The 16,501-nt window shown below is 39.4% G+C and overlaps 1 protein-coding gene across 7 annotated transcripts in view; it reads right to left on the bottom strand.

Moving 5' to 3' along the window:
• The window catches only part of HEATR5A (HEAT repeat containing 5A), a 99,177-nt gene extending 83,181 nt beyond the window's left edge, over positions 1 to 15,996 (bottom strand). For 3 of the 7 annotated variants that reach the window (XM_010847002.1, XM_010847009.1, XM_010847010.1), the window contains exons 1-3: positions 15,742 to 15,996; positions 13,830 to 13,896; positions 1,108 to 1,293 (exon numbers count right to left, since the gene is read on the bottom strand). In XM_010847002.1, coding sequence (XP_010845304.1) covers positions 1,108 to 1,242 — 135 coding nt within the window. In that variant the 5' untranslated portion in view covers positions 1,243 to 1,293; positions 13,830 to 13,896; positions 15,742 to 15,996. The other 4 variants (XM_010847006.1, XM_010847007.1, XM_010847003.1 and 1 more) reach the window with 4 other exon arrangements.
• Positions 15,997 to 16,501: the final 505 nt, after the last annotated feature.

Here is a 16,501-nt window from a genome sequence, read left to right as displayed (position 1 = left end):
GCGACTTCACCTTCACTTTTCACTTTCATGCACTGGAGAAGGAAATGGCAACCCACTCCAGTGTTCTTGCCTGGAGAATCCCAGGGACGGGGGAGCCTGGTGGGCTGCCGTCTATGGGGTCGCACAGAGTCGGACATGACTGAAGTGACTTAGCAGCAGCAGCACTTCTTAGTTCTTAAGTCCCTGCCTGATATATATCTGCATCAGCGAACAACCTACAACCAGAGCTGACCTTTTAACAGTTACCTGTTTTACTCAGATTGTTTCCTAGTTTAGCGCAATTTTCTTTCTGCAAGCTTATGCATGTAAATGCCATGCTGTGACTCCATTTTACTTATCTACTCTCTAAAAAAGGAGAACAGAGTATTATCACAGTTGTCATGGTATTCAGATGCTTCCTGAGGCTTCAACTTTCACAATAAAACACTTGTTAATTTAGGCTATGGATCTTTGTCATTTATAAATTCTAAATGTCTCCATGAGTAGTGTCTTTGCAACATTTTTGCATTATGTAAGGTATTGTTATTCTGTGGAATACCTTTATTTTTAGGAGATACAAAGTATTTAGAAATAAAGTAGCAACTCGCATGGCTCTGTAAATCAATTAATCTTGGCAAAATGTAAACAGTTGTTGAATGTAGGTAAAGGATATGAATTAGCTTTCTTCTTTGTAGTACCTATTTTATAAACTTTTAAGAGAGAATATGTTTACTCAAAGACTCCTCAGCTCATATTCCCCTTCAAGAGTTCACCCTTTTAAGTGAAACTCCCATAACATTATTTAGTGCGATACTGTTCCAGGACGTCATGCATATTGAGGGACACAGGTAAGAAGATAACAATGATGAAATTTAACACACTGTGCTCTGGAATTAGTTTTTAACGTATTTGAAAGTAATGTTATAAATATTGGTTAATTTCTTCCTGTTCTTTCGAGCAGAAGAAACCTACTAGTTCATTGTAAAATCTTATTAAGGTCTAACCTTTGAAAGCTAATTTAGGTTATGCTGGACAGAACCAGAAAAGTAAACCAAAGGAATTAAACATTATCTGGCACTTAAAAAAAAACCAAAGACCTTGGAAAACAGTTTTTGCAATGTTACTCACCCTGCTGGTTGCAACCAAGAGTTTCTCCAAATATCTCAACCAATCAAAAATAAACTCTGCCTTCTGAACTTCACCCAGTTGACTGTATGCTTCTTCATTCAGCAATAAGCTATGAGCTAATTCCATTCCTTGCATAAAAGTCTCCTAGCTGGTCACGATTCTTCTCATTAAACTTTAGTCATATACCTATAATAAAGGAAAATAATATTTTAAAACAAGAATGAAAAGGAAAGCAATCACAATACTGCAAATCTTCCACAGAAAAGCACGAAGCATAAATAAATGGAGACATCTTTCCTAACAGCTCTAAGGTAAAACTGGAAAATTCCCAATAGTAAACTTATTGACATAAAACCCCCTTTTCCGAGAGTAGATAAGCAGAACAGAGTAGGACTGTTGATTTCATATGTCAAAACTTGCCAAACAGGAGACATTTCATTAAAATTTTGAAAATTTTACAGTTAAGATTACTCAAGTGTGAAGACTTTCAGTTTTCTCTGTAACATAAGCACTTTTTTTTACTAAAATGGCTTGTGAGTATGTATTAACAATTACCAAATACCTAGACTTCCTATTATACTTTACAGTAAAGCTTGAGGTCTCCCAGGGCCTTTGCCTCCACACATAACCTGTCATTTATGTGGAGATCCAAGAGAAGGAAATAGCAACCCACTCCAGTACTCTTGCCTGAAAAATCCCATGGACAGAGGAGCCTGGCAGGCTACAGTTCACAGGGTCTCAAAGAGTTGGATATGACTGATCAACTGAGCACCAAGACTTGAGCAAAGGTACTTATTCCCATTAGCATCTGTTTCTCCAATCTAATAAAGACACTGCCTGAGGCTAGGAGTTTTTAGGGAAAATCCCATCTCTACCAGTACAGATAGTCTCCCTATCTCTGTGAACCTTGTTGTGAAAGCAAACTCATGTTTTTAAAGGCACTTGGATGGATGCCATCCAAGGACTGTAGAATACAGATCATTATTTGTTTATGACCCAGATCCAATACAGCCTTCACTTCTCTCGTAACAAATAATCAATAGAAGAGGTTTTGTTTTTAGATTCATGAGCATCTCCTGGGTATACTCTAGTAACTTTCTAGAATATACACAACATACAAGCATGTGGGTAAAATACATATACACTCACTCACATGCAAATTTAAAAGATGGCATTTCTGATTATGGATTTTTTTATTTCTAGGTGCATGCTCAAGTATACGGCAATAAAACAGTATAACGTCTGCAACTCATTTTCAAATGGTTAAGTACATCAATCAGTTAGCCACAAAATATGGGCAAAATGTTAACAGATGAATATTGTAGGTAGTACATATGTGAGCGATCATTTTACTATTCCTCAATTTTTCTGTAATTTTTTAAATATTGCAATAAAAAAGTTGGAAAAATTATTTAAGGAGAAAAAATTTTTAAAAACATAAGCTGGCTTAAAAACAAATTACACTACTACTTCCAGGAGTAACAGCTATCATCAAGAACATTAAACAACAGAGAAGGTATCATATACATATAAGGTGGGTACATCTATCCCACGCTGCTGCTGCTGCTGCTAAGTCACTTCAGTCGTGTCCGACTCTGTGCGACCCCATAGACGGCAACTCACTAGGCTCCCCCGTCCCTGGGATTCTCCAGGCAAGAACACTGGAGTGGGTTGCCATTTCCTTCTCCAGTGCATGAAAGTGAAAAGTGAAATTGAAGTCGCCCAGTCGTGTCCGACTCCCAGCGACCCCATGGACTGCAGCCTACGAGGCTCCTCCGTCCATGGGATTTTCCAGGCAAGAGTACTGGAGTGGGGTGCCATTGCCTTCTCCGACATCTATCCCATATTGAAGTATAAAAAATAACTTTAATACATTATAAATAAACCTGTTAAGCTAAACAGAAACATGTAATTCGAAATGCATAGAAATACAAACAGAATGCCACAGGTAATTAAACTAAACCATATAAAATACATAACCCATATTCCCCCTAAATAAACCTCAGTCTTTTGCAGAGAAGCCAGTAAGATGTGCACTTCCCAGGTGGCACTAGTGGTAAAGAACCTGTTTGCCAATGCAGGTAGATGTAAGAGATACGGGTTCGATCCCTGGGTTGGGAAGATCCCCTGGAGAAGGGCATGGCAATTCACTCCAGTATTCTTGCCTGGAGAATCCCATGGACAGAGGAGCCTGGTGCACTATAGTCCACAGGGTCACAAAAAGAGTCGGACAGGACTGAAGCCACTTAGCAAGCATACACGTGTAGTAAGCAGTATTAGAAAATCAGATGGGAGACATGAGGAAGGCTTTTCTTTCCTTTTTCTCCTAGAGAGTTTATGGGTATGAAATTACCTAGACTATAACACTGTAATAATTGTGATATAACTGAAAAGAGCCTCTTTAAAAGACAGTAGTTGCAAATTGATGAACTGTTGGCTAAATTTCACCTGCAATATATGTACTGGGGAAAAAACTGGTTACTAACATTTAAACACAAGATTTCACACAAAAATCTGGGTCCATATCCCATACAGCAATGAATGACTGAATCTAAGGGGAGCAGGGACTCTTATTCATTTACATTATTCATTTACATTATTTGCCAACTTCTATGGGGATTCAAGTTTTCAGCTCCTGCTCTTGCTTTACCTTACTTTCGCCCTCTGGCTTGGGCAAGAAACCCTCCTTTTCTTTCTTCATTTGTCAAAGTCAAGTGATGAAAATATGCACAGTAAAGGTAATAAACACTACAGAAATAATTTCCAGAAGAAATCTAAGTATACCAAAGGAGAAAAGCAAGTTTGTACTCAGTATCTGCTATTGCGTGAGGAAGAAAAAAAATAACCTGAGTGTCACAGAGAAAATTTCTTGTAACCACCAGGGCAAGTCAAAACCCTATCTTAAGAATCAAATTACCCTTTTTAGAGGTCATTAGGACTGCTGAAGAGACATTTTTTTTCCTTAGGCAGAAGCAATATTGTGGTGTAAAATGATCTATCAAGAAGCAAAATAGCTAACACAATGCAATAATAAATAATTCAGTAAAGAGCTTGAGATCATAAGCAGGGCATAAAGTTTATCTCCCATGCCCTCAATACATTCCTCATATAAATTACTCTTACGAAGTAGACAATTCACACTGGTAATCCCACATCCAAACCCCCAAATCTACAACGGCCTCTGATCTCCACATATGTATTATCAATGACATAAGTAAATGCACTTTGCAAACAACAGATGTTCCTGCTCTAACCTACAGTGTAACTTAAGGATGATGAATACAAATACAGTCAATCTACTGTATGTTTTAATTCAACTACAGCCCTATGGCTATACATACCTGGAGAATGCTTATTTGTCTAATTTTTCTCTTATTTTCCATTTTTATGCTTCTCGGGAGAGGTTACAGAGTGATTAATTTATTAAAAGTGAACACATATAACAATGTATTTTTCAAGGTACAGTTATACTATTTGAAAAAAAGGTGTCATCAAACCACTGTACCAACTATAAGGCCAACCATTATTTTTGACAGACACTAATTATTACTGATCACTAATTATAGTCCAAGCACAGCTCTAAGAGCTTTAAATATTCTTGAATAAGTTGCAGAACTGTCCATGGGTAGTTATTTTTATTAGCACCATTTTAAGACGAGGAAACTGAGGCACAGAGAAGCTGAGTCACTTTTCTAAGGTTACACAGAAAATGGTCATACACTGAAGCGATGTAACTCGAGATACATGCGCTTTAACCGCTACATACTATGCTGCCACCCTTTTATCCAATCAAGCCTATCAAATACCTTGAAGCCAGGAATTTTATTCATTCATTCGTTTTTACTAATATATACTTGATGTACAATATTACGTTAGTTTCAGGTGTACTACATAATGATTTGACATTTACTAATATTTGAAATGATCACCATATCTACAAAGGACTTTTGGGGAGCATAACTATTTTGAGAACATATGTCATTTGGGGGAACATATGCTCAATTTCATGCAGGGGGAAAAGTCTTCTTAATATTTTTGGTCATTTTAGTTTCTTAAAATGATTTATTATATCATTTTGAAGAATGTATGGAGAAAAAAAAAATCACAAATAAAGAGACCCCCTCAAACACAAATAAGACAGGTTTGTCAAATTGGTTTTCTTTCTTTCCTGAGCAATAAAAGATCAATTTACAAAATGAACAAGCCATTCAGTAAATGGAACTGAATCTAGAATGTATCATGCAGTTAAAGTTTTGGAATGTCTCAAATTTAAATTACTTTTCTTGGCCTCTCAAGTCTTTAAAAGACATCACAGCAGCTGCAACTCCGCCTCCAGCTTTTAGTTTCTCAGTTTTGTTTAAAGAGCATAGAGTAAAAAGAAAAGAAACAAAAAAAATCCTCTCAAGAATCTCCCATATTTCAGGGTACACACATAAATCTTAAAATCTATACCTTTCAAAACAAACAAACAAAAAAACCAAAACAGTAATTAGCTTTGTTGGGGAGGGAGGAAACATTCCTCTACCCTTCTAGGTTTTTCTGAATTCTGGTCTAGGAATTAAATTGGCATGGGACAGATAAACAGGAGAAAAAATTCAATTCCAGACATAAGGAACCCCCCGACACAGGAAGATCAAAGAACCCAGATACATGAAGTGTTGAGAGACAGAAAGGTAAAATGAGGTATTATGCCACTCTAAGCCGAGGGAGCCTGAGGCTTCAAGGACAGGAACAGTCACAGGATGACTAAGGGGAGTAAGATGTTCGGGAAATAGATGTTTGCTCTGACAGAGACGGGGCTACTTAGAAAAAATTTACCTCCAATAACAACTCTTCCTTGAGACAAGTCCCCAATTTAAATTATTCTAAGTAGTTAAGGGAGGACAATATTTTCTCTTGAACCCATGGGTTCAAAAGAATCCTCATGCAAAAGTGACACCTTCTGGGCAGCTTGATCTGAATCCCCACAAGATTTAATCTAAAAGAAGATGGATCATTTTTTATTGACCTGACACTCCCTATGACCTGTGATTCAGGCTTTGCACAATTATAGGTAACAAAATAGGAACTCACAAATTACACAGAGCGTTAGGTCATAATTAAGATGTTGCCTAAGGAAGGCTGCCCCTGGTAGAAAGCAAATAAGGTCTTTTTGTCACTGTACTTTAAATATCCCTAAGTACAGTCTTCACTGATTGTAGAGTAAAACAAATATTAAAGCAAGTCACTTGTGATTCCAGAGTTAAGTTTCATCTTGATGATTTGAAAATCCTATCTGCATCTTATTTTTTAAATCTGAAGCACCTTGCTTCTTCCTACAATAAACTATTTCAAAATCTACCTTTATTAAAAATAAATCCTTCAGGAAGTCTTTCAGGATTAATTCCCCTATTAATACTGTCTTCGCTCGGTACAAGATTTCTTTTATTATAGATATGCTTCATAAAGTGTTGGGCTTTTCTAGCCATCATTTAAATTGTGAGATGCTCCTGGTATTTTTCTGATTCAAAACGTTAGCAATGATTATTAAAGCAGTAGCACTGTGGGTAATGCTATTTTCTCTAGTCTCCAGATTTTTTATGATTTTAAAACTTTTAAAATGAAACCCTTAAAAACCAATAAACTGAACTTCCACTGATTCCTTACTTTTATAATTCACAATACCATTTGTTAGCATCACCTTGGTAACGCAAGTGGGAAGGACACACCTATTACCTGCTGCAGTTCATGGCAAAGCCTCTCACTTTCCCACTAATTCCCAAAACACAAACTGATGACAGTAGCTATTCTTTTTCTTTTTAAATTTCATTAATTTTTAAAATTTACTGATTTTTAACTGGAGGATAATTGCTTTACAATATTGTGTTGGTTTCTGCCATATATCAACATGAAATCAGCCACATGTCCCCAACCTCTTGAACCTCCTTCCCACCTCCCACTCCATCGTATCCCTCTAGGGTGTCACTGAGCACCAGATTTGAGCTCCCTGCATCATACAGCGAATTTCCACTGGCTGTCTTAATTTTACACATGGTAATGTATATGTTTCAATACTACTCTCTCCTTTTGTCCCATTGTCTCCTTCCTGCTCTCTGTCCATAAGTCTGGTCTGTCTGCATCTCCACTGCTGCCCTGCAGAAAAGCAGCTATTATTCACTGAGCCAAGATCTTTTTAGGTGCTTAAATCTCTAATCATCACAGGAAAGAAAGCAAGTATTACTGGTCCCCATTTTACATTAAAAAAAAAAAACTTTGATGCCAGTAAACAGGAGAGATGAGAACAAACCCAGGTCTCTTTGGGAACAAAGCTCATTCTCTTTCCTCAGTGCTAGGAAACCTTTCCACCGGAAAAAAAGGGAAAACAGCATTTCTGACATTAAAATGTAAGGGACAAAAGTGTAGAACAAACAGAGCATGGCGGTGGAGGTGGGGCCTTACTTTATATTTGGGCTCACTCTGCCGATTTCCCCACGCATATGGGCATGCTCAGTCGTTCCACCTCTTTGTGACCCTATGGACTGTGGCCTGCCAGGCTCTTCTGTCCAAGCGATTCTCTAGGCAAGAATCACCTGGGTTGCCATGCCCTCCTCCAGGGGATCCTCCCAACCCAGGGATCGAACTTGCGTCCCTTGCAGGTCCTGCACTGGCAGGTGGATTCTTTACCAGTAGCGTCACCTGGGAAGCCCCAATATTTTGCCCTACACCTTTTGGTAAATCACAAAATCAGTTTTACCTCTCAACTCCTTCAGGGACAAGGGTCAAACAATTAAAAAGGCAGTGTTGGGAAAACAGCAAAAGGAAGAACACAGATGAGGTAGGTAAACTGTTAAAAAAGCTGAGCATGTCAAAATAGTAGACCTATAACAAAATAGACCACTCTGGTTAATAGCAACTCTGGTTGCTTTTAAAAAATACAAAGTTTTTTGAGCCTAAACCAACTTAACAGAATCTCTGGAGGCTGAGGTGCTATGATAATGGGAGTTTTCATTTAATTCTCACATGGTGAGGTGACTAGGCGACTAGGCTGCAGCTCCAGCCACCCCCTCAAAGTCATCCCTCTGCTGGCCAGTCACCCCTATTGTCCACGCGGAAAATCACGTCCAGGTTTTGGACCAAGAGCTTATAAGAAGCCCACGCCCTGTTTGCTTCTGTCTTTGACTTCACTTTGTCTTCTTTGTAAAAGGATGTTTTTAACTAGAAATAACCAAATGTTTAAAAAAAAAATAAAACTAGCACTATTCATCTACAAAGAATACGGAAACTAGATAATGTAGGTATTTTAATAGCTGATGAGTGTCCCCTACTCTCCTATAATTCATTTATTACCTTGGGTAAAAAAGATTTAACTTATTATTTTTAGATAAGCCCAAAGAAACCGAAATTGCTTTAGAAAATAGCAGGAAAATGACAATGAAATTCAAATCTATGATATTACTTGGTATGAACTTAGACGTTCTAATACTCTGTAATAACTCTAAATAAACCAGTTGTCATTAGTCAAATACTTAAAATGTTAAGTGTACAATATTGATTAAGCTCAGTAAGAATTTAGCTGAGTGATTCAATATGTGTACATTAAATCTAAATATTATAAATGCAAAAATTTCACAGCCAAACTGAGATTTTAGAAAAGCTGATAGGTTTATAGTGACAGTACAAATAGGTTCAACTCTTTTGGAAAATATAAAGAAGTCAAAAAACATCAAAACCACCTGACGAAAGGATGAGTTTTTGCAAATTCGTGGCAGAGAAAGGAAAAGGAAAATATCAGAAGTGTAAGCATTGATTAGAGCATTGTGAGAGGTGAAAACTGAAAACCTGCAAGTCCATCATTAGAGAAATGATTCTTTGACATTTTCAGACACTATCAGGCTCTCATTAAAAACTGTAATTGTAGAAACTACAAGTGCATAAATTTTAACAGGTTAACCTATTGAGAGCATCCCCACAGGTAAAGCAGTGTTTCCTAAAAAGCCCTGTGTAGAACAGTAGTGAAAAAGAACGAGGAAATGAGGATTTGTGTTGTATGTGAGGGAACGGAATCCTAATCTTTTCAGGAAACACCAAGTTGGCAGTCTTCCTTCCTATAGAGGGTCTCCACACGTGCTATATGTAATGTACATTATATACTGCCAGAAGGGGGTGTGTGTGTGTGTGTGTATGTATGGCACTTGACGTTTCTCAGCATATTTTATGTACTGACCTTTGCCCAATTTCTACCTTTTTCTTTTCCTCCCCCTGCTGGGAATCCTGAGAACTCAGTGTTCTATAGAGCACAATCTTTAAATACTAATCATTAGAGACCACTATAATTCAAAAAATTTTTAATTCCCTTTTAGTTATACTATGATAGGATTTTTATAGCAAGTAGAAGAATATGTAACAAGACAATGTCACACTGCTACTTAAAAGTAGCCATTTCTGGTTAATATTTTGGATCAAATTATCTAACATTCAGAATTCTAAATATAAACAATCTTTTCTTTACTACTCCTGGAAGAAGAGTGAAGAAAAAAAGAACAGTTTTAATTAACCAAATGATTTATCAGTTCACATAAAAATCTGTGTTATTCATAACTTTCAACCAAGTTTCACACCACACCCATTCTGAGCTAAAAATGGCTTGTTGCACCATAAATTTTAATATTTGATTTTTGGAATTCTGAATACAATTCCCATAAAATCAATTTAATTCATGTTTCTTAAGTCATATGACACCATGACCCAGGCACACAGCACTAATAACCTGTTTTACAATATAATGAAAATACATTCAGTGTACCTAGATTCAAATACTTCCTGCAAATCATAAATTTTAATATTTGATTTTTGGAATTCTGAATACAATTCCCATAAAATCAATTTAATTCATGTTTCTTAAGTCATATGACACCATGACCCAGGCACACAGCACTAATAACCTGTTTTACAATATAATGAAAATACATTCAGTGTACCTAGATTCAAATACTTCCTGCAAATGTGGTAGAAACGCTGTGAAACCTGCTTATCACGGCATAATACACATCAGTTGGAAAGGCAGATTCACTCAACTCCAAGAACTGATTAAGGAGCACATCCTACAAGACAGAGAAGCTAGAATGGAGTAGGAAAGAAACAGGAGTTATACAGAAATGGATAAAGTGAGGTAAGAAAGGGCCAGAAGTAGGTATGCAATTTCCTTTGCCTTCCTCCCGTTTTTCCTCAAGTGCTGCAGATTACCACTAAGGATGAGAAGAATGGCAGAAGCTGGATTCAGTGAAGGAGGCTGCCAGAAGAGGCCTCTGGCGTAGCCTAGCTCTGGCATTCTCCCTCCAGATTAAAAAAGAGAAAACCTTAGAGGGTAAAAGGAAGTATGGTGGGAAGGGCGCAGGGGGCTGAGCAGCAGAACCAACTCTAACAAGGCAATGATAGGAAAAGAGACTTAACATTTCTTCAGGATTTCCTTACTAGAACCTTTTAATTCACTATCTCATTGAATCTCCCTACTACTGTGGTAGTTGAGTCACTAAATCGTGTCTGTCTCTCGAGGCTCCATGGACTGTCGCCCACCAGGCTCCTCTGTCCATGGGGTTCTCCAGACAAGAATACTGGAGTGAGTTGCCATTTCCTTCTCCAGGGGATCTTCCTGACCCAGGGATTGGACCCGGGTATCCTGCACTGCAGGCAATTTCTTTACCAACTGAGCTACCAGGGAAACCCTTCCCTAATACTAAAACTCAGATATTATCATCCTTATTTTACAGATGAGGATAAAGAATTAAGAAATCTGTCCAAGATTTAAGTGAAGAAAGAAGTAGAAGAAAGAAGGTAACGCCTACATCTGTCTAGTTTCAATGTCCATGCTCCTTCAACTACTTCATGTACTCTTCATACAGTTTCTAATCACTGACAGTTACTACCACGCCCACTGAAGCATTTAACCTTTATAACTTTGTTTTCTCTTGCCCACTGAAGCATTTAACCTTTATAACTTTGTTTTCTCTTATCAGTTCACTATCCACTTAGGTCTCCAGTACTTCGAGGCTTTTTGATAAAATGTGAGGTGTACTAGAGACATCAACTTCCAGAGGGCCCTTCCCACCAAGACAGCAAATCCCTAACTAACACTAACACCGTTAGTCTTCCCTCGTGGCTCAGACGGTAAAGAATCTGCCTGCAATGCAGGAGCCTTGGGTTCGATCCCTGGGTTGGGAAGATCTCCTGGAGAAGGGGAGGTCTATCCACTCCAGTATCCTTGCCTGGAGAATTCCATGAGCCTGGTGGGCTCCTCCATGGGATCACAGAGAGTCTGACACAACTGAGCGACTAACAGTGTTAGCTTAGTCCTTGGTTATTCTTGACAATTTTTATCACTCTTCATTCCACAAACCAACTCTTCCACCTCCCCCTGGGAAGAAAGATATCACTCTGGACACTTTGCAGTGCCAGAAGGCAAGTTTTAAAAGAGAAATTTTACTCTAATGTCTCCCACCACACTCATCTGAAAGTCACTACCTAAGCAATCTCACTACTTGGTACCTAGTGAAGAATTCAGTAATAAGAAGTAAAAAACAAACAAACAAAAAAGTTAAAAAAAAGATACATAGCAATTAACTGTTTCAAAGATCATCAACTTTACTGACATAAGTTTCTTGTCTCTTGGGGCCTGCTGACTCTTAGTTTAGTCTAGACATGACTAATAATCCAGCTATCTGGATTCTAGTTGGAGTGGGGTAGAGCCCCATATTAAAAGCGAAGGAGCAGACTAATTGAGAGCATGAAGAAGTTGAAGCAGGCAGCTAACAGTAATGGAAGAGACCAAAATACTATTTAATATAGACACTTTAAAAAGCAGGCAATATGGGGATACTTAGTTCAAGAGCAAAGTGCGTAAGATGCCAGTATTCCTCCAGCTGAGCAGAGGAATCCTTGCTCAGTTTTCCAAAATATCACTGTATTTGTGCTCAAGTAATCTGCTACTGAGGACTTCCTACTTTAGTCATTAGACCCTACCTGCTTTAGAATCCCCTCCTTTTCCCCCTTCTAATTGTTCATTTCATGGCTTTTATCCTGGTGAGCACTCAGAGTCACCCTTATTCCCACTATGGTCTGACATCTTGGCTTTTCTTCATGGTTCCCACTTCTAATTTACAACATATCTTATAAAGTGCCTAGCCCAGAATTTAGCCACAGTTCTGATCTTCCTGGGGCCCTACCTGAGGGTTTTTTGTTTTGTTTTGTTTTAGCAGACTCCCTGCCAGATGCCTAACTGGGCTCTTAACTTCACAAGTGTAGCTCTCTGGAACAACTCCATTATTCCCTTGTTTTCCGGCTGCCATCATCACATCCACCCAAGTAATATAGTGAACACATCATCTATTACTTCTAACCCCCAGCTCGTCTCAGGCAGCACTCCACAATCAAATTCACTGATATTTCTGCAGCAAAATATAAACATATTCACATAAAGGTAGGATAAATAATGACTATAAACAGCTTCCTATCAGGTCAGGTCATGTTCTGCTGCCAAATGAGTTAAGAAAAGTGCCTTTTGGACTCTGTAATTAAGCTTAAGGGATTCTGTACCTGTATATGCTTCTTTTTTCTTTTTTTGCTTTTCAGATTTCCTCCCAAAATATCTTTTAAAAAATTTTGTGCTTTTCAATGGGTAATTTCAACTTCCTAATAATTTTACTTACATAAAAATGTATGGAATAAGTGAGGTAATGTTTTGACTATATATTTAATACACAAAAACATGCATAAATTCAACATACAGAAATCTACAAGTGCAACAGAAAAGAATATAGATAGATGTTGTAATATATCCATAGAGAAGCATAAACTAGGAAAGAAGTACATATATAAAATATTTTAGAGAAGTTAGAACCATGGTTTCAAAATTGGCAAAAGTATATACTCTGCTTTAATACTTAAATACCACCTCACACAACTTTACATTCTTTCCTGTCACATAATTAGTTCTAATTTCTTATGCAGCATAAACATAACATTATGCACTTTCACTTTTCACTTTCATGCACTGGAGAAGGAAATGGCAACCCACTCCAGTGTTCTTGCCTGGAGAATCCCAGGGACGGGGGAGCCTGGTGGGCTGCCATCTATGGGGTCGCACAGAGTCAGACACGACTGAAGTGACTTAGTTTAGCTTATGACTATATTATGTTTCTTTTCTAGAAATACTTATTTTTTAAGTTGTTACTATTAAAAAAAAGAAGTTCAAACATGATTCAGAACAATATGCTCCAATTTCAATCTGCTGCGTGTCTGTTTCAAGGGTTCCAATTTCCCATTGGGTCTTACTGTAGATATATCTTTGACTTCATGCTGTTACACTGTGAATAATTTTCTGTCTAGTCTTTGAATCAATGTCACTAGATTCATAGTAAAAAAAAAATGTTCAAGTAAAAATAACTGTTATTTGTGAAAAACAGAAATACCTTAAAAAGAGCTTACTAAATTAAAAAAGTCCACACCAAATCCAAATTAAAAGTAGAAGTTATAAAGTTGTTAGAAACACACAAAAATCCTTCCCTTTCTCTAGCCTTCCAAAAGGCGAGAAATGCTGAAATTAAAACTTACTAGGTAATTATGACTGAAAAGCCATGACCTTTTCCCAACATTACACATCTAGGATCCAGAAGCATTTATAGGATGCAGTAGTCCACCTGACACAACTAAAAAAGTAAGAAAAATAATAAAAACTGAACTTAACCTACTTCCTCTCACAAAAGATACAGTGACTAAGAGTTTGTAGAGTTCTAGTCCAGTGTCAGCAATTCTTTCCTGTAAAAGACCAGAGAGTAAATACTTTAGGCTATATGGACCACACAGTCTCTATCACAACTACTCATAAACAACACATTAACAGCTATAAATAGATAAAAGAGTGTGGTTATGTTCCAGTACAACTTTATAACAACTGGCAGCAGGCTGGATCTGCCTGCCAATTACTGACCCCTAGTGTAATTTCAACGAATTTAATACTACAACTAGACAAAAGATTCAATTAAATGATACAAACAAATCTCTACTAATTCCTCAGGCCTCAGTTAATTCTTTTCTTAAATGAAATTTAATAAGTTTCCCAGTTTTGGCACTCTCCTTAAAATGCAGAAATGCTTTTACGTGAGAGGACTAAGATCCCACTTAAGGGCTGTTCAAACCCATTAACTATACTATGGATAGTTAATGAAAGAAGATTCAGTGAAGTCTTAAGATTATAAACTGTCTCAGTCCTCTTTTTGAAATAAAGCTGAAGAAAGGAAGATATGTGCATTGCCTAAAGACAAAAATTTTTTAATTTTTCTTCTTAGAGAATGTATTATTTGGGCAATTTTTCAAAATTTTAGTTTGGCTATGTATTTTCTGTTACTAAAGTCATAAAGATATAAAGACGAAAAGAAGAGAAAAGTAAGCTAACATCCATAACAGTAGTGGAGGCGCTTAAGCTAAAATTCAGGTCTGTTGTCAATTCAGGCGGCTTGTAGCACTAAAGCTCTCTATATAAATAACTACTTTTTCCAACTGTCCCTATTCTTATGTTATAAACCCTGCCTGCTACCCATTTCATTAAAGGGAAAAAAAAAAACCCATGGTGTTTAAAATGTAAGATAACCATCGGCTTCAATACTGATCTACAATCATTTTCTTAAAGACATACTTTCTAAAATGTTTGCGAAACAGGACAATTCTCCTTTCCCCATCCGCCTAATGCCCAGCTTCAAGGACACTTCTGCTTTCTTTCCACTTTAATCTCTTCAGAGTATTTTCTCTGACAAAGTTCTGAACCATACTTACGGGTCCCCCTTTTCCCTCCTTTTAACGTCTTTTCTACTCTCTAAGGTCCTTAAGGGCGCTCAGCCTGAACATAAAAGGCGCTGAATATTTGCTGAATAAATGACTGCACGGAAAAAGAATGTATAATTATGACCTTTCATAAAAGAGCTCAAATCATCTGACAGACATTATTTGACTTGACTGTTATGAAAATCATCTTGCCAGAGGTATGCATTACTGTGACTAGTATCATAAAGCGCTTCTTGAAAGTTTCCAAAGACTTTACAATCCCTTGCAATGACGCTGTGCTGACCGAGAGCAGGGTTAAGAAATGTTTCCTTGTACTAAGCAAAAGCTAGCCCAGCAAAGGCTCGCTTTCTTTGCGAAAGACTATCCAGTATCCAGTCTCTACTGCTTCAGGAAACCCGCCTCTAGGGTTGCTCGCGGGCGTCCGGAGAACCTCGCCCGAAGCCCGGGTTGGGGCCCCGCTCCGAGCCAACCCCCGACGTTGCGGGCGCCGCTAGGGCGGATCCGGGGAGCGGCGCGCCAGCTAGGCGGGCTCCGACCTTCCGACCTTCTTCGCACGCCCGGGGGCTCCAGCCTGCGAGGCCAGAGTCCACGCCTACCTGTTGTGCTCGGGTGAAACACACTTTCCCAGAGCCCAGGAAGAAGGACCGACTGCACTGGCAATTCGGCCGTCCCCGCGCCCCTGTACATCCCCTCCTCGGCGGGCTCCGGCCCCTTCGACCAGGACACCTAATCCTTCGACCTGTTCCTGCTCCCGGGGTCCCAACTTCCTCCACCTCTTGGCTGCCGCGACCACCCCGCGCACCCCCAAGCAGCTCAACTCACGGTGCAGGCCCCCGGGGTGTGTTTCTTCCCCGCCGGCAGGCAGCCCGGACACCGCCCCCTCGCGCCCAGAGCCGCCTTCACTCCTGGGATTCCCGACTGCTCACCCGCGGCGTCCCCTCACGACTCAGCGCCCGTCCCAGCCCAGCCACTCTATCGGCTACACAGTGCGGCAGGGTAGCACCGGGACTCGCCGGCGGCGGCGACTGCGAGACAGCGGGGCGGGAGGGGCTCGCGCGGGGCGGGGCCGGAAAGCTCGGAGCCTGGAGTGCGGCGGGAGCCAGCGATTGGGAGCCCGCCCCGCACCGCACCGCCGATCCGAGGCCCCGCCAGCCGGCCGCCGAGCTATCGAGCGCCCACTCTGGCAGGCGTGAGTGCTCCACCGCCGAAAGAGCGATGAAGGAGACTGCGGCCCAAGTTGAAGCCAGGGCAGCAGCTTTGCAGTCTGGAGAGCTTGGCCACACCCATTTTTGTTTGTTTCCAACGCCAGCCAGAATCCTTGGGGACAGCCTTCGGGCATCTGAACACGACTAGAGCCTGAAGAAATTCAGGCAGGAAGTGTACGTGGGTGGGTGTAGACATGGAAAGGACCCTTAGAGAGCTTTGTAGTCTTACAGCCCGAAACTCTGGGGCCTGGCTAAGGTCACACACCCCAGCCACGGGAGAAATTGAGATAAAAACCTCTTGGCCCCCAAGTCAATTGAGTTTTTCTAGTATACTCAGCTTTTTGAATCTGATTTTACAATTTTTATTTTGAAATAAG

The sequence above is a fragment of the Bison bison genome, unplaced genomic scaffold (assembly GCF_000754665.1).
Source record: "Bison bison bison isolate TAMUID 2011002044 unplaced genomic scaffold, Bison_UMD1.0 scf7180017864242, whole genome shotgun sequence".
In the NCBI taxonomy this organism is placed as follows: Eukaryota; Metazoa; Chordata; class Mammalia; order Artiodactyla; family Bovidae; genus Bison; species Bison bison.
This window is presented reverse-complemented; position numbering and strand designations above follow the sequence as displayed.